This window comes from Etheostoma spectabile, chromosome 16 (genome assembly GCF_008692095.1).
Source record: "Etheostoma spectabile isolate EspeVRDwgs_2016 chromosome 16, UIUC_Espe_1.0, whole genome shotgun sequence".
NCBI lineage: Eukaryota > Metazoa > Chordata > Actinopteri > Perciformes > Percidae > Etheostoma > Etheostoma spectabile.
The window spans coordinates 24,202,684-24,224,437 of NC_045748.1; the positions used below are offsets into that span (position 1 = coordinate 24,202,684).

Genomic DNA, 21,754 nt, shown 5'->3' on the forward strand with positions numbered 1-21,754 from the left:
GTAACCAAACCTATGCCATTCAGGCGTAAACAAATAAAAATATGAATAAAAAAACAACATCTCTGCCTTACTTTTCCATCTGTGGTCCGATAACGGAACAAACTGTAATGAAGTTCAGAGGGGCGGTCAGAGGGAAAAGTCCAAATACAAAGCCTACTATATTTTTCATTAAATTGAATTGAATGCCTTTATTATTTATTGTCATTGCACTTTACAACACAGCAAAATTAGAAGCGCTACTCCACGGGGTGCACAAAATTAATACAATAACTAATCTTTACAGGACATATAAAACAGAAAAAAAAACAGAAAAAAGCATTTTGTACATGTAAAAATATTTTATTTAAATATATGTAAATTAAATATATTTTTCCAAGCTAACACATTATCAAAATTTGTATGCCTACATTTCAAGTGTATTATATTGTTAAATAAATAATAAAAAGTAGCCTTTACAATGGGCTAAAGTCAATGACAAAGATATCCAAAGCCCTTCAAATAAGCCTAAATATAGATGCATATAGATGCAAAATATATGATATAATCATGTGGCAGTTATATTTTTAGTCACCAAGTAACTAAGTTTTGATTCGGAGGGGACCCGAAAAATGCCGCGAATCTTTCTATTCCGGCACAGTAACCATGGCAACAGGTAAACAAGAAGCTCAGAGACAGACGAGAGAGAGAACATGTCGGCAAGAAAAAAAGAGAGAGCAGAGGAGGAGGACGAGAGGAGTCTCGAGGAGGAAGACTTTGAAGAGGGGGCCCCCGCGACAGCTTCTAGAAGACACCCCGGGCCACCCGAACAACAAAGTGTCGCCGAAATCCCGGAGGCGGTGGACGACTTCCTGAGGAACTTCCTCCGCAGGGCCGGCCTGAGTCGAACTCTGAGCCGCTTTGAGGCAGAGTGGTACGGCTCAGCGCAGGAGCTCCTACCGGGGGCGGCGACGTTCGTCCCGGATGCTCTCACACACGGGCAGCTCCTCCAGAGCGAGCTGGAGACGGTCCGCAGAGACACGGACCTGCTCCGACAGGACGTGCTGGTGGCGGGGGAGGCGCTGGTCAGGATGCAGAGGGAGAGGGATTTCCACCGGCTACAGTACCGACGAGTCGCGGGGGACAAAAACCGGCTGATGGAGGACTTTAAAGAGCTGAAGAAACACCTGGAGTCCTACGAGCCGGCGCTGAGGCAGCTGGAGGACAAATATCAAGCAGCTCTGAGGTACAAAATGCTCATCAGTTTAAAAAAGGACCGAGTTCAAAGCACCACGGACGCAAAAAAAGCCCAAATTACAAAAGAGAAAAGCAACAAAAAGAGCAACGGCGCTGAGAAGTCGCCAGCAAGAAGCCCCATGAGCAGCAGACATCCGAAGGACACCGACTTCCCCGCCTGCAGCCGCCTGGGGAACCCTCACCTGGCTCAGGCGGGATTTCAGAAATGCAGAAGCCCCGGTTCCTTCAGTCTGTCCTATTCCTTCAGAGCCCACGAGCTCCCCGTCAGCTGCATAGACCTCCATCCACGGAAACGGATCCTGGCTTCCGCCAGTGATGACCGCAGCTGGAGGCTGTGGGTGCTGCAAGCCGACGGAGAGAAGGTGAGACAAAGGTGTGCACTACATGTCAACATTACAGATAATAGTTTACATATCAAAAAGTATAGTAAGTGATGTTATTCCAATGCACATCTTGTCAAATTCAGGGAATATCTCCTCACGGTCACCTAGCTCTCTATTTTCCACTTTATTTTCATGGTTTTAATCCAGACCACAATATGTTTTCTAAACTTAACTAGTCGTTTCAGTGTCTAAACTAAACTGGCAACCATTTCCCCATAGACTTCTATAGAAACATACTTCTTTTTGTCGCCCTCTGCTGGAAATGAGATAGAATGCAGGTTTTAAGGCACTTAAAACTTCCTGCCCTCAGATTTCACAGAAGACGTTTTACAGATCATAAACTATGGGGAAGGAGCCTAAAATAGAATTACAAATGTCACATTAACATGTGTGTGGTGTGCAATAACCGGTTGCGAGACAAGTCACTAAAATCCTATTATTTTGTTGAAAGGCACTCTGATTGGCTGTTGTACTGAAATGCGATGTCATGTAATGTGTGTTGCCAGGTTGCAGAGATGGTGCTGACAGGCGAGGGTCACTCTGATTGGCTGTCTGGCTGCAGCTTTCACCCTGATGGGACAAAACTGGCAACAACCAGTGGAGACTCTATGGTAAGTTCATCTTTATTACAAAACACTACTGCAACAGGTGTGTGACACATTAAAGGGTAACTTCGTTTTTTTTTTCTTTTTCAACCTGGATCCTATTTTCCTACGTGTGTGTGTGTGTAATGGCATTGTTGCCAGAAGAGAAATGTAGTTTATAAAGAAGCTGGAGGCAGCTAAAAAAGGTTGGCTAAACTATTTAAACACGACAGGGTTTGTTCAGCCCCCCCCCCCCGCCCGTCGCTAGCAATGATGACGCAGTGATATGACGATTCTCTCCAACCAATCAGCAGTCTGCAGGGTTTCACGTCACCTTTTGGTGTCGCCTCAGCTTGCTTGGAACCTCGACTGAGGTGGAACTGAACAATGGACTATTTTTTCGTAATGGAAAACTAAAAAAAAAAAGAGTAGAGTCGAGGCGAGTGGAGTAGGTACCCTGCAGTGGAAAGACACCATAAGCGACTGATGTTAACAGTTTTGGAAAACGGTCCACTATTAAGCAAGACCCCTGCAGTCGGCAGCGCAATGGAACATTATTGGGCAATTACACACCTTCAAGTTAGGTCCACAAAAGGTGCTAGTTTTGCCACTGACAGGCTCAGATTATTAATCTAAGTGTGTGACAACATTATGGAAAGGATCCCTACAGAGATAGACCTTTTTGTTAAAGAGTAAGATTTAAGAGTCACGTCTGGGATCTTACTCTGTAACTAAAAGGTCTATCTCTGTAAGGGTCCTGTCCATAATGTCGTCAGAGACTTGGAATAATAATCTGAGCCGGCTGGTGGAAAGAACAGCACTTTTTGTAGACAGAAATTGACAATGTGCCCATTTGCCCTTACATTGCAGCCACGTAGCTGCCGGTTACAGTGTTCTCGCTCAATTCTGGACCAATTCCAACTGGTTGTTGTTCACATCAGTCACATAGATACCAATGCATGGGGAAATAGTATAGTAATAGAAGGGATAAAAGGACCCTTTAAAGTCCAACCCAATATGATCTTAGTAAGGTTTCTGTTCTTCCTGATCTTCTTGGTCAGTGGTTAACAGAACTGTGCTGACATTGTTCTACAACCAATTCATTCAGAGTATATTGACCTTTTGTATTGAGTGTTGTGGGGGGGGGGGGGGGGGGGGGGGGGGGGGGAGCAGTGTCTGTACAAAACAAACAAACTGGACAGGGTAGTTAGACTGTTACACTATGTGCAGTTGTGTATGGTTGTTGATGTTCTTTACATTTTTTTTTAATTCAATTAAATTTATAGTGTTTAATCACAACGGGAGTCATCTCAAGACACTTTACAGATGGCGTAGGTCTAGACCATACTCATATAATTTACAAAACCCCCAACACTTTCCCACGAGCAAGCATTTGTGGCAACATTGGCGAGGAAAAACACAGACACTGATACAGATGTAGAGAAATATGATTCAGAATAATCATAGCAGTGGGTATAATGCACTATGCTCTTGTGCAACTTCCCCTGGAGGCAATAAAGACGTCAGTCCCCTCTTGGATTGTTCTTTCCTGCAGGTGCGTCTCTGGGACTTCTCTGGTGGCCGCTGCGTGTTGACGCTGCGCGGTCACAGCCAGCCCACCTGGGGCTGCTCCTTCCACTCGTGCGGCCATTTCCTGGCTTCCTGCTCGGCTGACAGGACCGCCAAGCTGTGGGACCTGAACAGCCAGCGCTGCCGCCTCACGCTGCGCCGCCACGCCGCTTCCGTCAACAGCGTCTGCTTCCTGCCCTCCTCCAACCTCCTCCTCACCTGTTCGGCTGACAAAAGCCTCGCCGTGTGGGATGCCAGACTGGGTGTCTGCAGCTCCGCCTTCCACCAGCACCCCTGCAACCACGCCTCCTCCAACCCGGCGGGCGACGTCCTGGCCTCCTGCGACTCCCGCGGCATCGTCAACCTGTGGGACATGAGGAAAACTGCGGCGGCCATGGCCACGGTAGACGCCGGGCCATCGGCCGCCAACCAGGTGGCGTTCAGCCCCTCGGGGAAGATGCTAGCGGTCGCCGGCAGCGACGGTCTGGTCCGAGTGGTGGAGGTGGGTTCGTGCGCGGCGAGCAGCCTCTCGGGACACAGGGATGGCGTGCAGAGTGTGACGTTCGATCACACGGGGGAGACCGTGATGTCAGCAGGGAGCGATGGACTGATTAACATCTGGGCGTGACATAACGTGCATGCAAACCTCGGAAGTAAAACCAGCTGATGACTGTTTAGATGATGTCTTTCACAAGTCTCCCAACTTCATAGAGACTACTAAACATGTCTTCTTTAGACTCTAATATGACAGAAAACCTTCACACGTCAATGAGATTTGAAATAAATCATTTTGTTTAGGAATTAGGGCTGCAACTAACGATTATCATTTTTTTTCCCTAAACAAAACAATTGTTTTGGGCCCGAAATGCCCCAAAAAATTCCTAAAAAAAGAAGAAAAAGTCAGAAAATTAAAAAAAAATGTGGATCAGTGTTTTTCCGAAGTCCAAGATGACTTCCTCATATGTCTGGTTTAGTCCACAACTCAAATTTATTTAGTTTACTGTCACAGAGTAGAGAAGAAACTAGAAACATTCACATTTAACAAAGCTGGAATAAGAAAAGCTTTACTTTGTTTCAATAAAAAAGGACAGATGAATCCATTTAAAAATAGTTGGTGATTATTTTATAGTTGACAACTAATTGATTAATCTTTGCAGCTCTATTTAGAATGTATGATAAGAGTTTATGGGGAGCTGTGAAAGAGGGCCAATTCCTAAGAACGTCCAAATGATCCTTAACATTAAAAATGAGCCGACGCTTGCCTAGTAAACCAAGATCCGTTTTATTGTGAACTGTCTGAAGAGAAACCACCTCAGAGCAGCTGGAGACAAGCCTATCACATGGAAATATAAGCACTTTGTGTTAATCATTAAAATTGCATCCATTAGAAAATAACTATTTTTCATGTCCAGGTCTCCTGTTCTGGGCCCTGTAGAAAGGCATTTCCTACGGGCCCCTCCCCATATCCACAGCTATTCATTCTAGCATGAGGAGGGCCCAAAATGATTTGGCACTTTAAGGGTTCCGACAGTGAAGCACGAGAGAAAACACCGTCAGTCGCTTTTCATCAGCTAAAAAGCCAAAGAAGTGAATAAAAATACAAATAGATCAATAATCTGATTTTGTGATGCAGGTCATAATCATACTGACTGAAATCACACAGGAACTAAAGTGTGAGGCGGCAACGATCTTATCGCACCAGCAAATACAAACGAGGACTTGTTGAGGATGGGGCCAAAAGAGATCACATTTACATAATATGGGATGGGTGATAGAGAAGGGAAAGATGTCCATGTTGTGGGGAAAAAAGGAGTAATAATTAACTTTACATTTAATACAGCACTATATCCATTACATTTAGGTTTAATAACCTCAAACGAAAGGCTTTTGCTGACACGAGGCGTCCACATTTTTATTTTTTATTAATATAATATGTAATTATATAATAGGGCTCGGCGATACACCGAAAATTTAGATATCACAAAATACATGAAAATCGATATTGGAAATATATTGTAGGGTTGGCAATTGGTCCTTTCATAAAAATAGCTTTTAGGTAAATAATTGTCAATAATGTTTCAAGTGACATTTAACACGTGCGGCGTGGGGAGACGTTCTCAGAAGACAGACAGCGGGGCGTCGTCAGAGCATCGGCACAAGACTGGATTTATCAGGCAACGTCTGGAATTATGACTCTGCTTATTTGGCTGACTTTAGCTATGAAACAATAACAGTCTGCGGTTAGAAATCCCTATGACCACCAATTGTTATAAATCATGCCATAAATCATGGCATGCCAACACTCAGTATGGCTGGTATCCTTTTTAAAGTGGCACCAGTTAGGGCTGCACAATTAATCACAACTGTATCCCAAACGCAATATGGACTAGTGCACTATTCAAATCGCCCGGGGGGGGGGGGGGGGGGGGGGGGGGGGGGGGGGGGGGGGGGACCGCAATAGTTGTTAATTGCAACATATGTGTCAAACCATTCTGAATGAAGTATTGTGTTGCTGCAGAGACGTCCCGACATACTAATCCTACCCTACAGACTAAAAGGACACAAAAATCTGTTTGGTACAGATTCCAAAAAAAAAAAATTATATCAATGTTAATTGTCAATGAAAATGAGAATTATACAAAATGATCATTCTCGCCAATATCGTGAATTGTACTGCAATAATCACAATTCGATATTATCCTCCTATCGTGCAACCCTAGCACCAGCACAATTATAGAATTTCTGTACAAATAGTTAATAAACTAAACTATTTCTTTATCTTTGTCTGGGGAATAAACCCATGTTTTAAACCATTTTTTCCATACTATCACAAAATCTGCCAAAAGTATATAGTTACAAAAGTTCTTTTCTTCACATCATCCTTGTTGTCGAGGTTTAGCGTCATGTGTGACGTTTAACATGTAACATTTAAGTTTTTAGCACGGAAATACGCTTAACTTCAGCATGTAGCATTTAGCACTATAATATGGCAAGGTTAGCATGGTTATGTGGGTATGTTTACAGTCGCCATGACAACGAGTTATCATCAAAACATTTTCAGTGCAGGAACTAGAATCCATATTCATATTGGCACATTCACGTTGCAGCTCCACAGATGCTTGCAGTATTTAGGAAGATGTTAAATATAGAGAGACTTTTCAGGGAGTACATTTACATGCGCACAAATATTCATAATAGACATATATGACATATATATGACACTATTCCGAATTTGATACGGGTCATGTAAACATATTCCGGTTGGATATTCCGAATGTAGCATTTTCCAATTAAGGCGTGGGATATCCTGGTATTATTGTGGTTATAGAAGCATTCTTTGGACGTCCCTAATGATAAGAAAGCAGAAGGACAGCTGATTGGATATAGTTATCTCGTCTGCAGAACGTGCAGGAAAAAGGTTGCTGCTAAAGGAAAATTGAACACACTTTTTTAATAAACGCGGTAATATCAAAAACCGTGATAAATTTGGTCACTAGAACCGTGAGGTTACATTTTCATACTGTTACATCTCTACTGCAGACCTGAGAAGGAGAAACTGCTACTTTTAACCCTCGTGTTGTCTTCCCATCAACCATGAAAAAAAACTAAAACCGTTTTGGTCACTTTCTCAACATTATTATCGCTTTTTCCGACATTTTTTGTTACTTATTTAATGTTTAGGGTGCTTTTTTTGATGTTCTTGCCAAAGCTTTTTGATATTTTTAATGTGGACGGCCCATTTTTTGTGCCAAAATAAAACAATTAACTGAAAACGGGTCAAATTTGACCCAAGGACAACATGAGGGTTAAACATTATCAAAGACTTTGATATCAGCAGGTGTTTGGATATGAACACACGTCACCACGGCGACCTTTTCAAGAAGCTGGTTGAAGGAATGAAAGAGGGACGCTGGGCTCGCACGGTCCAACCAGATCACCACAACGTTGGGGGGGGAAGAGAAAAACAACGTGTTTTGCGCAGCTACAATGGGAATATTAATTGAATATTCACTTCCATTAGTACATGTAAACAGCTCAGTCGGAATATGGTCTTTTTTAAAATAAGGTAATAAAACGGAATATTAAGAGCATGTAAACGTGGTCACAGAGACGGCGACATTTAATAAACAACAATCCTCTTATCTGTGCTGAGTTAGATGAGCAGATGAAACATTTTATCTGAATTAGGATTCTCTAGCTGCAGAGAATCCTCGGCTCTGATTGGTCGTTTGTTCTTGGGCCACTAGGAGCACGAGGAGGAGGCCCAGAGGATCGGACTCAGGATATAGGGACAGTTTAGACTTGGAAAAATGACACTCCGATTTTCCCAGCTTCCTTCACTGTAACACACCGTTCACACAACTTAAACTCACATTTTATGAATTTCCAAATGGGACTGGTATGGTCCCTGTACTGAGTATTGCACCTTTTCATCTGAAATACCTATCCAGGGCAGAGTTTAGGCAGAAACGTCTGCTGATTGTTGCTGCTGGACGCGAGGGCGAGCCCAGTGAGACCACTGACCGAAGGAGACCCCGCCTGGAGGTGCACCGCTCTGGTAAACCGGCCTTTAGCTTCAGGTGGGGCTCTGCTGAGTGCAGGGGAGTCCTTCAGCAGAAGACGAGGAGTAGCGTCCTTCATCTTCGTCCTTCTCCTCTTCTTTCTCTGGGTGTTTCTTCTCTCTTTCTTCCACCAGCACCTTCAGACGGCTCAGGTGGTGCATAGCTCTGAGGATGGAAATATTCATTCAAAATGTGTCTCTGAACTCACAACTGTGGGACCAATCAGGACAAAATACACTTTATTAGCTGAGATAAGTATTTTGTGACTGAGACTAACATTAGTGAAGTCTATGAGGCCATGATCACACTTGTTTTGACAAGAAATCCCATAACTCGCTGCACGTAGACAATAGCACAAGTCTATTTATCGGCACCTTTACCATTTTTCCTTGTCGTTATGGAAACGACAGGTCGTGGTACTCCACTTGCCATTGGTCAGCTGTCAGAAAACGGCAGTGGAGTTTTAAAAAGCGCTCAGGACTTTTATGAAACATGGATAGGATTATAATGTAAAACAGACCCCAGGTGTGATTATTGCCTTAGGTTGTACTTAGGGAGAGCTGTGCATTGAGAAGAATGTTAACTTTAGCATGCTTACTAATCAGAAGGCTGATGTTTGGCATTTTCACCATCTTATTTTAGTGCAGCCGAAACACAGCTGAGGCTGTGAGAATGTTGGTAACAGTACATTTAAAAGATGTTGAGATATTTTACAGGAAAAGTGACAACAACACAGAAACTCTCAGATTCCCAATGTGTTCAGGGTGAGTTACCGCTGCAGTGATGGTCCACCAGGAAAATTCTCCAGCTCTGCTGCACTCTCAGGCCTCTGCAACACAAACACAAACTCAGGTGTGTAGGGGTTATTATTTTCACCATACAATACAGCCAAATGTTGACAGCAGAGTTTGAAGGAACTCTGTGTAGATGATGAATAAACCTGGAGGATGTCACTTTTCTCCAAATCAACAATTTAACTTGTCTTTGGATTATAAAGTCAAGATTCGATTCCATTTTTCTAAGCAATGAAAGCAATGCCAAAATAAGAGCCACTAGATGGCAGGCAGGTACTTTACAACAACTAAGGGTTTCAGAGTTGGCAAGGTGCACATGAATGCATCATGAGTTTAACGAGCTGTACCTGAATGCACCATTAAGTCCTGTAGGACCTCAAACACTTGACTTTTGGTTGACCGTTGGTTGTTTGTTTACATTACTCATGGGGAAGGCTAAATGTTGCCACACTGGATATTTTCGTTCTGTTTCTGATATAATAATCAATGCAGAGTGTTTTCATACCTGCTTCTCTGGAGTCTTCTCTGTCTGCAGCCCGTCCTCGTCGGAGAACGTTGGAGCTACCGATGCCTGCGTTTGCCGCTGAACCTCTGCCTCCACCGCCTGCAGTCTGAACAGCATCTGTTTCAGAGCCTCCACTGGACCAGGCTGCTTCAAGATGCTGTTTCTATGGAGACCAGAGACCTGAGCCTGGGAGAGACAGCAAACCAAAGGGGGCGCTGTGATCCTGGATATGTCAGAGGATCACAGACTTCTGTGTTACAGGAACCACATGGGAAACCCAGCTGAGGTCTCCATTCACCATCGTATATCTGAACCAAAAAATGTGGATTATGATACTGGCCCTGCAGCTTCTTTAATAATCTGGGAAAGAGAAAATGTTAATCTCTCCTATAGGTGGTGATTAATTAGTCTCACTTTGCCAAGCCATCCTCCACAGCGCCGCCAAGTAGGGTCTGGCTAGTCCACATAGCATTCTGGGATGGGAGAGAAACGTGCTCTGGTTTCCCACAGACTAATTTGTGATGATGAGCCACATAATCAACATCGGCCGCCACACAATGCAATTCCAATACAAAGAAAGCAGAAGGAACCGGACTTTGTCAAAAAGATATGCATCCGGCAAAATTTCCTGCGGCACTAGAGCAATCCCTGAAGTTGAACTTTGAGGATATAGAGTGATGAAGAGGCCTATTCCACTACTACTGCAAGAACTTAATGACATGTAACTATAAATTGAGCAACCTCTGTGTGTGTGTGTGTATACGAGTGTGTCTCTCCCGCTTGTGGTAGCAGCGGCAGGTGGCTCTGAGCGGTGAAGGAGGACAGAATGAACGCTTACCTGAGCTTTAGTGTCAGTCAGAGCCTCTGGGATGCCCCCTCCTGCTGCGGTTGCAAAGTACCTGCAGGTTCAAATGTAAATGTAAATGTGCTGTATTTATATATCTTTTCTAGTCTTAACGACTACTCAAAGCGCTTTTACATCATACATTCACCATTCACACACATTAATACACTGTGGCCGAGGCTGCCGTACAAGGTGCCACCTGCTCATCAGATAAACACTCACACACATTCACACTCTGATGCGCAGCTTGGGGTTCAGTGTCTTGCCCAAGGACACTTCGACATGGGACTGCAGGACCGGGGATTGAACCACCGACCTTCCGGCAGGCAACCACTCTACCACTGAGCCACAGCCGCCCCACTTCAACAAGTCGTTACTCAGTGGGTTGATTCATGGTCCATCAGAACTAGGTCAAAAAGGGTAAGAGTAAATAAGTCTTACTGAGTGAATGGACGGGTGTGTGAGGAAGAACAGAGCAGCAGCTCCTCAGTGTTTGCTGGACTGACGGCTTCTTCAACATAATCCGCAGGACTGCCTACAACAACAGTTATTCCACATTTAGTTATTTAAGAACAAGGCATCACCGTTACATGTGTGAAAAATCTCTTTAATGCAGTGATGGTGTCATAAGATAAAGATTTCACTGTTAATTGTCTCTCTGATAGTGTCAGATAACAATAATTGTTCCATTTAGACACAATAAAACCTGCAATGAGCAACAAGACACAAGGGTAACATCTGTTTATTGCTGCATTTCCACTGCATAGTACGTGTCCTTTTTTCTGTTTTTCCATTAGCAAAAGTTGTGGATAGTACTTTGTTTGGTTTGGAGTCAATACTAGAAGGAGGAGTTAAAACACTGCAGACCACTGATTGGTCAGAGACAACGGTACACCTTGCACAAACCCGCATTTTCAAATAAGTCAAGTGACCGCAATTGTTTTATTTATATTGTACCTTTCATGGAAATCCAAGGACACTTCACAGAATTAGAGTGGCTGAGCTAAGGAAGCCTTGAGGCACGCCGTGGTTGATGATGGACTAGGCGGTCGAGCAGAATGGTATGGGAGATTGTGTCAAAGGGTGCAGAGAGGTCAAGGAGAATGACTACCGATGTGTCCAAGGTGGTGAGCAGAGCCTTTATGATTTTGATGAGGGTGGTCTCTGGACTATGATACGGTCTGAATCCTGACGGAAGAGGTTCATTGAGATCATGGTTGGACATATGCTGATGGACCTGGGCGGCAACAGCTTTTTCAAGGATTTGATTTTCGTTTCAGGTTCGTGCTTGTATTTAGACGTTGTACCAGAATAGGTTTACATGGTTGAATTTACAAAAAAATCCATATTTTATGGGTACAGCACATTGCTGTGGCTCTTCTTTTCACCCTGTGTGTTGAGCGCTCCGTTTCAGCTACAGAGTGAGGCATGTCACTACTAGCCAGTCAGAAGCAGAGTAGTGCGGGCCCTGACAAGCAAGCTAGTGTGAGCCAAAACAAAACCCGCTTCAGCCGGTAACCATGGCTACGACTCAGCCATACGTGTTTGAACCCCAGTCTCGATCTCAAAACAAAGGCAGAACAACCATAACCAGCTTCGCAACCTAGACTGGAGCAAGACGTTTCACAGTGTAGCTACGCTGTAATCCCTAATGGCAGAGCTTTAAAATCAAGTTTAGGGTGTGTTCCAGCCCGTACAACTGCAGTACCCACATTTTGAGTGGGTGCTTACATATAGCCAGCAGATGTTTACTGTGAAGCGGATGTGTTTGAGTTAGCCACCAGTGTGACCTTGTTACTAAATATACTGGTCTAAAAATCTACTGCTGCAGAGAGGCACATCAAGATGACAGGAGACTGTGAACACACCTGTAGTTTCTCTGGGCATTGATATTGTTTCCTGTGGCAACACTGTTATTAATCATATTATCAATAGACAACTTCAGTTAAAAATCCTACCAGATGAAAATCTGTAGAAAACAAACTACAAAATACTCATTGTGTCCTGAATAACAGTGGTCTGAAACCTTGAGTCATGGGTTGAGTCCTGCACTCACCTGGATCTGCTTCTCCAGAACTCTGAGACAGAGAGTTCAACACCTGATCGGCCTTCTGGATCAGAGACTCGATCCGGTTGTCTGACAGGAGGACAAACACAAACAGCAAAAACACCATTATTAGTCTGTAACACACATTTGATGTAGTTTGACATCCACATGTTGTCTTTTCCACCTTTGAACAGTGTTCCCATGATGTCAGAGCTGTTTCTCTCTGCAGCCAGTAGAGAAATCTGTTCAGCAAACTGAAGCCTCAGATCTCTGAGAGTCAGCTGGCTGTCAACCTAATAACACACCAACACACACAATCGCTGAAATATGTGGGCATGGAACCCTTTTTTTTGACTCAGGACTATTCTGCCATCCTGTTGTTAAGGTGAAATACAGTTTATCAGACAACATAAGCTGCTGAGTGACCAAATTGAATGCTCCAAATCAGTTCTCATCGGTTCCCTCACCTGCTTGGGTTTGTGGTCTGGATCATCATCCTCTAGCTCTGCTACCCAGGACGGAGTTCTGGGAGCTGCAGGTGGAAGAACAACACCAAAAAGCATGAGCATTTGTTGGATGCTAGCAATGTTCACCATCATTTTTTTTTAAATCTTTTTTTCTCGGGTAAAATTATCATAGTTTTTTTAAGAAAAACAAATTTCATGATGATGATTTATAACAATGCAATGGACTGTTTGTTGAGCCCTTTCCCCCTTAGTTCCTGTTAAGCCTGTCAAGCTTTTCAATTCTTCCACATGCTACTTACTACTAGAGATGCTCCGATACTGATCAGTATCAGAAAGGCCTACGATTCTGCCTGAAATGCTGGTATCTATAAGTCCTTTATGCACTAAGCTGATACCACTTAATTTTGCCATAAAGAAAATCTACATATAAGTATTTCTTCCTTTTTTTTTTTTTCTTTTTTTTTTATCTTCTTTTCCCCATTGACTGTCGAACTGGATGATATAAGTTCTGTAGTATTCATTTTTTGTGTTTGTTCATGTTTCACAAAAAGTTTGACCTGAGCCAGGCCGTACAACAAAGATAGAAATCATATCCCATCCACACAGGGATAGTAGTATACAGCTGTAAAATCATAATATTTATGACACACTGGTATTGGATCGGTACTCGGTATCGGCTGATACGCAAGTTCAGGTATTGGAAACAATGATATGGGACCATCTCTACTTACTACTCACAGTATTAAAAAACAACAACTTATTTCTATTCGATCCTTGAATTGACAAATTAGACAAAAGCAGCTTCTCATTTCTAGCGTGCGATCATCAATCTTGTCGCCAGAAATGTCCTTTGTCCGTGCATCTACCTGCAGTATGCAGGTGAATTAAGTGCTAATAATATTGAGGACTGCAAACTTCCAAGAGAAAAAATGTGGACAGGGTCACACGGACTGATTTGCAGCCTTTAATAGTGCAAACTGAGCACATTTCAACACCGCTGAAACACAGATTTGATGAGATGTAGCTAGGTAGCTAACTAAGAATTGGTTAAAAACCCTGTCTCTGTTAAATGTTAAATATTACTAGGTGACTCATAAAACCCCACAAACTAGTGCAGATACTAATGGAGTTTGTTAAGCCTTGGCCTTAAAATAAAGCTCAATAAATACTGAGCTTTTTTAGCCAGATAAGCAAACAACTGCAGCTTACATGAAACGGTGATTATTTATAGTGTTATTGAGGGAACTGAACCGTGGACCTTGGCAGTGTTGGTGGCGTGCAGACGGTGTTGTACCGTGGTCATCCCACAGCTCTGCCTCTGAGGACGGTGGCGGCTCGCTGAGATCACAGCGTTGGACCCAGGCTGGGTACTTCAGGTCGGGCACACTGGTGATTCCAGAACAGTCCATGTCACTCTTGTTACTGGTGAACCAGCGGGGGAGGTGGAGGGATGAAGACGGCTCTGCCCACTCGGATCTTGATGCTCTGTGTGCAGAGTTCTGGAGACAGAAAGAAGGAACAATGAGATTCAATGCAGTCCTGCTCAGAATCTAAAACAGAAACAAACCGGCAAATAACAACGTAAATGGTATAGGCACCATGGCAGCTCCCCTGGTTGAATGTGCGCCCCATGTACTTTCCCACTGTCCTGTCTTAAGCTTTGCTATCCAATAAAGGCCAAAAGCCCAAAACAGAAGTACAAAAAAATATATATCTATGTGAATGGTGGTCACCCTATAGTAGCTGACTGAAGAGATGTCAACATCTGGATTAAACTTGACTGCCCCTGGTCTTTCTCTGCACCTGGAGAGAAAAGAAAGTAAGGAAAGGTAGAATGTGATGTAGACTTCCGACGGAACAGAACAGAGATCTTTCAGAAAACATCCCAAATGAGAAGGATAAGTGTCAACAGCATGAACCTAGAGCTCCGGGGCGTCCTGGTTGGATGAGGGTGGTGGTTCATGTGGAGGGCGGCGTGGCTGCTAGGTCTGTCCCAGGTTCTCTGTGCGAGTCTGGAGGAAGAGGAGAAAGGCTGGGAGGGTCCAGACTGGGAAAGGAGACCTGGATCAGCAGACGAGACAAGTCAGAAGAACTGAAGCACGCAGATGGACACAAAGGCTTCAACTTATTAATACTTTTATAATTGATTATATATGTAATTTTAATATTGGGCAATCTGTTTAAAACTTTTGGTGGTTAAGGATGATGCATTTAAGGACCATGGATGAAGGCAGAGGTGTGAGTGACAGGCATCGAGCCGTCGTAAGGTATAGACAGCAGCTCGTCTGTCGTCATGGAGAGCCTGTCCCGGTTGCCACGGTGATGTAGAGAGCTGACAGGGAGGTTCAAGAAGTCCAACTCCCTCTCGGTCAAACGCTCCCTAAGAACTGTGAGACAAAAACACAAAAAGAACAATAATATAGAGATAAACTGTTGCAGACTGTCAACTTCTTTACTTGATGAATGTGGGGACCTACCATCTTTGTTTCTGAGCGTGCTCGCTCGGGGTCTGCTTGGCGTGCAGGGCGGACTATGTGGCAGAACCAGACTTCCTGTCAACGACCCGCTGTTCTGACGACTCCTTTCAAAGTCTGTGATGTAGGCGTCCAACGCTGCCGTGGCTGAGTCATAGATCTGCAATAAATCAATAAGCAGGAGTGATAATTTTAGTAAGCCCAGCGCCTAAAAAGTTTTTCAGCTTTTCTTGGTATTTTATCACTGACATCAAAAAGACTGCTGGAGGGCTTTTACTGAGAAGCAGCCGGAGGGATTTTAACTTGAAGCGCTGAAATAATTCAGGATCAAAAGGATATTTTTAATTCCAGGGGGCATTCACACCTGCAAGATAATCTTTGAAATTGGTCCAGTATTGAGCGAGAACGCTGAAACCAAAAGCGGCAAATCGGGCTGCAATGTAATCCTAACGGGGAAAAAAAGACATCAATTTTATCCACTAAAGGTTTTTGCCACAGACAAGCCAAGATTGTTATTCTAAGAGTCTCATGATAACAATTTGGAACGAATCTCTACAGAAAGGGTCCATACAACCTTTTTGTTAAAAGGTGCTGTAGGTAGGACTGTGAAGATCCAGGACTTAGCCAAAGAATTTGAAAATCAACAACTTTCCAGTCCCTCCCCCCTCTTTCTGCTAAAGCCCAAACAATCTCCTATGCCCCTCCCCCCATGAGGGAGAATGAATAGGCTTGTTCGAGATGAACTGCGCCTCGCTTGTAAAGTGGATGAGAGCAGATGGCAGCAGCCGGGGGCGGGGACAACAATCCGCTCTCAAGTCGGACCGTTTCCAGCCGCCTTCAGGATGAACAGGAAGTGACAAAAAGACTGTGTTCCGATTACGATTTCATAAAATGTTTTAGAGCCATAGATCAGCTTGTACAAGTCTCCAGTTATTAAACTATGACAGAGTAGCTGTCAAAATGTTCTCCATGCAATCTGTTGCTGATTTTATTTAACAACACACTGTAGATGATCCGTGATCTGAACAGATTTAGTCTCTCAGCCACACAACATGTGTTCTGTACAGAATAAGCCAAAGTTAGCAGTTAAAATCCCTCAAAATCAAAAACATTAAAAGTTTTTATAAAACGTCATCATGTTGAGTCGATTCTGAACCAATCAGCTGAGAGGCCGGCGTTTCCCCAACATGCCCTGGGTCCGCCTGGGTCCTGCAGTCGGAGAAAAGCAACTGTGCTGTTTGCGTCTCAGACCTGCGGCTGCCTTGAGTAATATCCTTTTTGTTTAACCAGAAACAGCCCCGAAATCACCATCGCCAAACCCACCAGACTCCATTTAAACAATCACTACTTTTAGCATGTGTAGAGCCAGCATATCTCCACATGTAAATGGGTGAATTAAGGGTTTTATTTCAACCAAACCAGAGCGGTGATTGTTGGAACAGTGGAAAAACAGGCTTTTGGCTTTTGATTTTTTTGTATCTGTGACTTTAAAGTGCTCATTTCATGCTCATTTTCAGGTTCATAATTGTATTTACACCCTGTGTGTTGAGTTTTCCAGCTGGTTGCATAAGCTTACCGCTTAAAACCAACAGGAAAAAACATAGTAATGTTCCCTCTGCATTTAGTTTTTTTGTAAAACTGTAGGTAAAATGAGTCAACATGATAAAATCATAAAAAGTTATCATATTAGGACATAGGTTAAAGACAGGTAGATTTCCTCTATGGTGCCTGATTATTTGTTGTGGGAAACAGATCTCCAGCAGAACTAGCAGAAGCCCAGCGCACCTTGTCTCTGTATCTGAAGGTGGTGTTGAGATCAGGAGCCAGGAGGCTGCTCCTCAGGTGACCCGAGCTGGACAGCAGGGAGGTCACTGTCGACTCAGGAGACGGAAAGTCAACGCCGGACTCCATGCTGCCAAAAAACAATAAAAACACGTTCTAATATTATTCTGATGTTATAAATCCCCAAATCACAAATGAAAAAAAACAGTGTGAGGATAGAGAGAAGTGTAAAATGTTCAGAAGGATGTTTAAAATCTTAATCTATGGGTAGCTATGCATACACGTTTTCCACAAGCAGAAGCTTATTTAGAAATATAACATAACAAGGATGCAAACAAATTAGATCATTACTTAAATTGCTTGTGTGTTATGCAACTGTAGTGACCTGTAGGTCTATTATTTGGATAACAGCTATCCACATTTGTGATCCTACAATTGGCATTTTAAATCTGGTATAGGCAGTAGAATATTGAGTATAGCCAGACAGCTACCAGTGAAAGGCATTTGTCAGGTTTACCCATTAGAAACTTTAATTTTTAGGTTGAAATTCAGACATCCACTGGTCTTAACCTCAGTCAGCTAACGCTAAACATGATCTGACAACCCCTCAGAAGAATACGAGTCCGTGTGTCAAGTGATTTTGTCCCGTTTGCTTGTCTTGCCTTTACAAAAAAAGCTGTCAGTAACGAGCTCGTGTTGTTTTTATGTTAGAAAAACTGAGTGACGGGAGTTTGCTGACTGGCTTTAGCTTAGCAAACAGCTAGCTAGCGTTAGCTAACGTTAAACAACAACTAAATAGCCAAAGCAAAACATCCCGTAAAGGCCACACCGTTAATACGAATTCCGAAATGAATAACTAAGTTGCCTAGCTACCGTTAGCTTAGTGTAAATACAATTTTTATACGACCTTTCACAACTGTGCTACTTAACGCTAGCTAACATATTGACAACATCACAAAAGTTAGTTAAACACACTGACATTAGCTAGCTAGCTAGATAGCTTAGTTAGTTAGCTAGATGTTAATAACGTTAAATTAACGTTAGCACTCCCATGGTAAAATGTTCCAATTAAACCCCCGAATCTTTATCAAAGCAAAATAGCACACTTACATTTTTACTCCAGAATGTTTCCTTTTTACTAACGTTGTTAGCTAGCTAACTTTACATCTTGCGTGTCTCTGCATAACTTTACAGTGACTAGCAAACTTTAGTTGTTCCTAACAGAAAATTCAAGGCTCCCGGGTAACGTTAAAGCCGAGCCGTCTGCGAAACAGCGACCACTAAATGCTCTTCTATTAGCGGTATTACGGTACGGGTGCTTGGCGCAGCCAAAAAGGACGAGAAGGAACTGTATTACAGCAATGTGTTGTCACATTCGATATATCAAGTAACAACGGCATTATTTCACACATTGTATGAAATTCAATTATAATGTAATGCAAAGTAATACAATAATAATAATAGATTGATTTGTTGGTGCCTTTCAAGACACCCAATTACACCTTACAAAACATTAATAAAAACCAGCACAGCAATTTTATAAATAGTAACATCAAGTGGTGGGCTAAGTAATATCAATATCATGACTAGTTAAGTCAATAAAATCATAGTGGACATGGTGAAAGTCATGTAGGGTGAGCTAATATAAACAGATATGGTTTTTTTTAAAGATTTGTTTTCTTCTGTATTTTTAGGCCTTTATTATATGTCAGGACAGATTAGACATGAAAGGGGGGGGGGGGGGGGGCGGCATGCAGCAAAGGGCCAATCAGCTGCCGTTACACGGGGGGACTGAGCCTCTGTATATGGGCGTGCACCGTGCTAATATTAATATTTAAAGGCCATGGCGTGCACTCAGCCAGGTGTGCGACCCCGGTGCCCCAAACAGATGTGTTTCACTGTAAGTTGTGATTTGAATCGATGAAGAGTCCAGTTTGGGGGGGGGTTAGGTTGGCAGAAGAATTTTGTAGTTGGTCCGGTGGTGCACAGGAATCCAGTCCGCAGTCGGCCTCACCAACGAGGCCCCGGTCCCCCACTGTCACTGTCACTCAACCCAGTCAGCCTCTGTTTCCTTATGCTACACACTTAATTAGTATGCATATATTTGTTACTGTATTTATTGTTTAATTCATGAGAGGTGTGAGTATGATGGCTGCAGAGTACTGAATGGATGGAGGCGATGGAGAAGATGATTTGCGCTGGCAGTTTATAATAATTTAAGTGATTCCCAGTGTTGTAAGAACACACAACACACCCCAGTGTTGTTAGAACACACTACACACATGCCTGGAATACACACACATGCTCAGGTCCTATACATCAAGCGGGCACCTCTCCAGCTACTAGTCCACATTCCGTACTTCTAATACTAGGCCTACTACAGACTGAGCTGCTGATGAGAAGTAATCATGAAATGACCCCCTTGCACCAGCTGAACCTCTGCTAGACACTGATATGCCCTATTTAGCCACTCGTCTTCCTCGATCGACTTCCTCTCACCACCTCTTCCCACTCACCCTCATATCTTCTCACTAAACGCCACGGTGTTGCTGTCCCCATCTGTCTCCATCCTGCCGTTCTTTCAGAGTTTCTAAGCAAGAATATCTTTTTACTAATCCTTAGAGGCCGGTCCAGGCTGTTGGTTCATATCCCTGCCCAATGTTTTTTTTTTCTAATACCTAGACTCTAAGACAGGGAACTTCAACACAGGGTCCTCAGAGTCAGAGCAGAAGGGCCTCCAAATTATTGTTAGTTTTTGAAAAATTAAAAACACGAATAAAAAAAAAATCAATATGAATCCAACCTATTTTTAGCAAACATCAATCCCCACTGCTTACAGGCCCATAGGTAAGGTGGTCACTAAGGTCCACCCACAGACACAGCTCACCCTAAGGGTGCTGTGTCATGCATGATTAACCCTCATGAGGTCTCACGTACTTCATGACTTTGTGGTGATGTCTGAAGTTCTACCATGGACTCTGTAACTTGGTTACCGTGGTTACCTTGTTTCGAGCCATTCTAGCGTGGTATAGAAAGCCCGCAGGAAGACTCAGCTCCATTTGTTCCAGTTCTCATTAATATTCAACTAGCTAAGCTGCTTGACTCTGATTGGATAACAACTAGCCAATGAGAGCCTGGATATCAGCATCCTTTACCCAGCTCATGAATAGTAATGAGCTCGGACAACATGACATCAGACTGACCAGCTGTTGTGATTGGCCTAATTTCATCTATTTGGCGAGCTGACAGAGGAGGTAGCAGTTATCTTACATTCACACATAACACACACACACACACCACACACACCAAACAACAAACAAACCACACACACACACACAAACACACACACACACACACATTATGGGACCTAACATATTTCAAAAAATGCAAGTAAAAACGGTTTTCTGTGGCAGGGCACCTTTAAGGTATCTGCAGCAGAAATTTGGATTTCTTTCAACCAAACGGATGGCTCCATGAAACAAATTAAGGATCAGTTTACTAATATCACTTTTGGGTGTTTTATTTAATTCATAGCATTATTCTGACAAAACACCGACAGTCTGAGATTATCCCTTAACATCCTCTGATCTTGAATAGTAGTCAAAATAATTCATACTTTGTGCTTTTTTGACTCAAACATTAGATATAATTTCCTAGGTTACATAAGATTTAGTGAACGTTGAACAATGCAACAAAATCATTGAAAAGAATGTTGAAAAGAGAGAAAAACGTTAAAGAAAACTGCAAAATAAGGGAAAAAAACGTCAAAGATGTCTAAAAAAGGGTTCAATTTTAATGCCCTACATATTATTGTAGGCCCAGTTTAATATGCAACTTAATTTTATACAACATATGTAGTAGGGGTCTGTCCCTGCTCTGTCTCTCTTTTAGTCAAGGGGTCCTTGGCTTAAAAAGACCCCTGCTCTAAAAAAGGTCTGGCAACTCATTACCTGAGCTTTGCTCTTTAATTTAATAAGCATAAACTATGTGTGTAGCAACAGTTAACATGTTCTATAAAACGACTCGAAAAAAAGAAGAAGGGATAAATGTAGACAAATTATCCAGTTTGTTATGTGTGTCAAAAAAGGGGTGGTAGTAGCTCAGTCCATAGGGAGTTGGGTTGGGAACCGGAGGGTCACTGGTTCAAATCCCCGTATGGACCCAAAAAGTTGGGAGTGTGGATTGGTGGCTGGAGAGATGCCACTTCACCTCCTGGGCACTGCCAGGTGCCCTTGAGCAAGGCACCGTACCCCCCCGACCGCTCAGGGCGCTGGTTCAGCTGGCAGCCCACCCACTCTGACATCTCTCCATGTATAGTGCATGTATAGGTCTTGAGCATGTGTGTGTATTTCAGGCCTGTGTGTGAGTACTAACAAAAAGTGTGTACACAGAGTGCAGTACAGTAATTTCCCCATTGGGGACTAATAAACAAATTATCTTATCTATCTTATCTTTAATTTCTATTTACCTTCCTGTTGTCCTCGGGTCAAATTTGACCCCTTTAAAAAAT

The 21,754-nt window shown here is 43.0% G+C and overlaps 2 protein-coding genes across 5 annotated transcripts; one reads left to right on the top strand and one right to left on the bottom strand.

Annotated features, from left to right (window-relative positions):
• The first annotated feature begins 640 nt into the window (after positions 1-640).
• spag16 (sperm associated antigen 16) lies at positions 641-4,846 on the top strand. Its single transcript, XM_032539102.1, has 3 exons — positions 641-1,595; positions 2,123-2,227; positions 3,756-4,846. Exons 1-3 carry the CDS (start codon positions 690-692, stop codon positions 4,395-4,397), a joined length of 1,653 nt encoding a protein of 550 aa, XP_032394993.1. The 5' UTR covers positions 641-689; the 3' UTR covers positions 4,398-4,846.
• Positions 4,847-6,606: 1,760 nt separating this feature from the next.
• Positions 6,607-18,545, bottom strand: c16h18orf54 (chromosome 16 C18orf54 homolog). Of its 4 annotated transcripts, XR_004335556.1 has the most exons (16): positions 18,355-18,545; positions 17,248-17,374; positions 15,466-15,622; positions 15,208-15,375; positions 14,908-15,049; positions 14,722-14,791; positions 14,247-14,487; positions 12,989-13,053; positions 12,706-12,814; positions 12,531-12,611; positions 10,916-11,009; positions 10,469-10,529; positions 9,631-9,816; positions 9,105-9,160; positions 8,213-8,496; positions 6,607-8,109 (listed from the first exon to the last, which is right to left on the bottom strand). XR_004335556.1 is itself a non-coding variant. In XM_032539100.1 (15 exons), exons 2-15 carry the CDS (start codon positions 17,371-17,373, stop codon positions 8,346-8,348), a joined length of 1,704 nt encoding a protein of 567 aa, XP_032394991.1. In that variant the 5' UTR covers position 17,374; positions 18,355-18,545; the 3' UTR covers positions 8,035-8,345. The 4 variants fall into 4 exon arrangements, 3 of the variants coding, with proteins under 3 accessions (XP_032394991.1, XP_032394992.1, XP_032394990.1); XM_032539100.1 differs by having other exon boundaries at positions 8,035-8,496; positions 14,247-14,484; XM_032539101.1 differs by having other exon boundaries at positions 8,035-8,496; positions 14,283-14,487.
• Between the last annotated feature and the right edge of the window lie 3,209 nt (positions 18,546-21,754).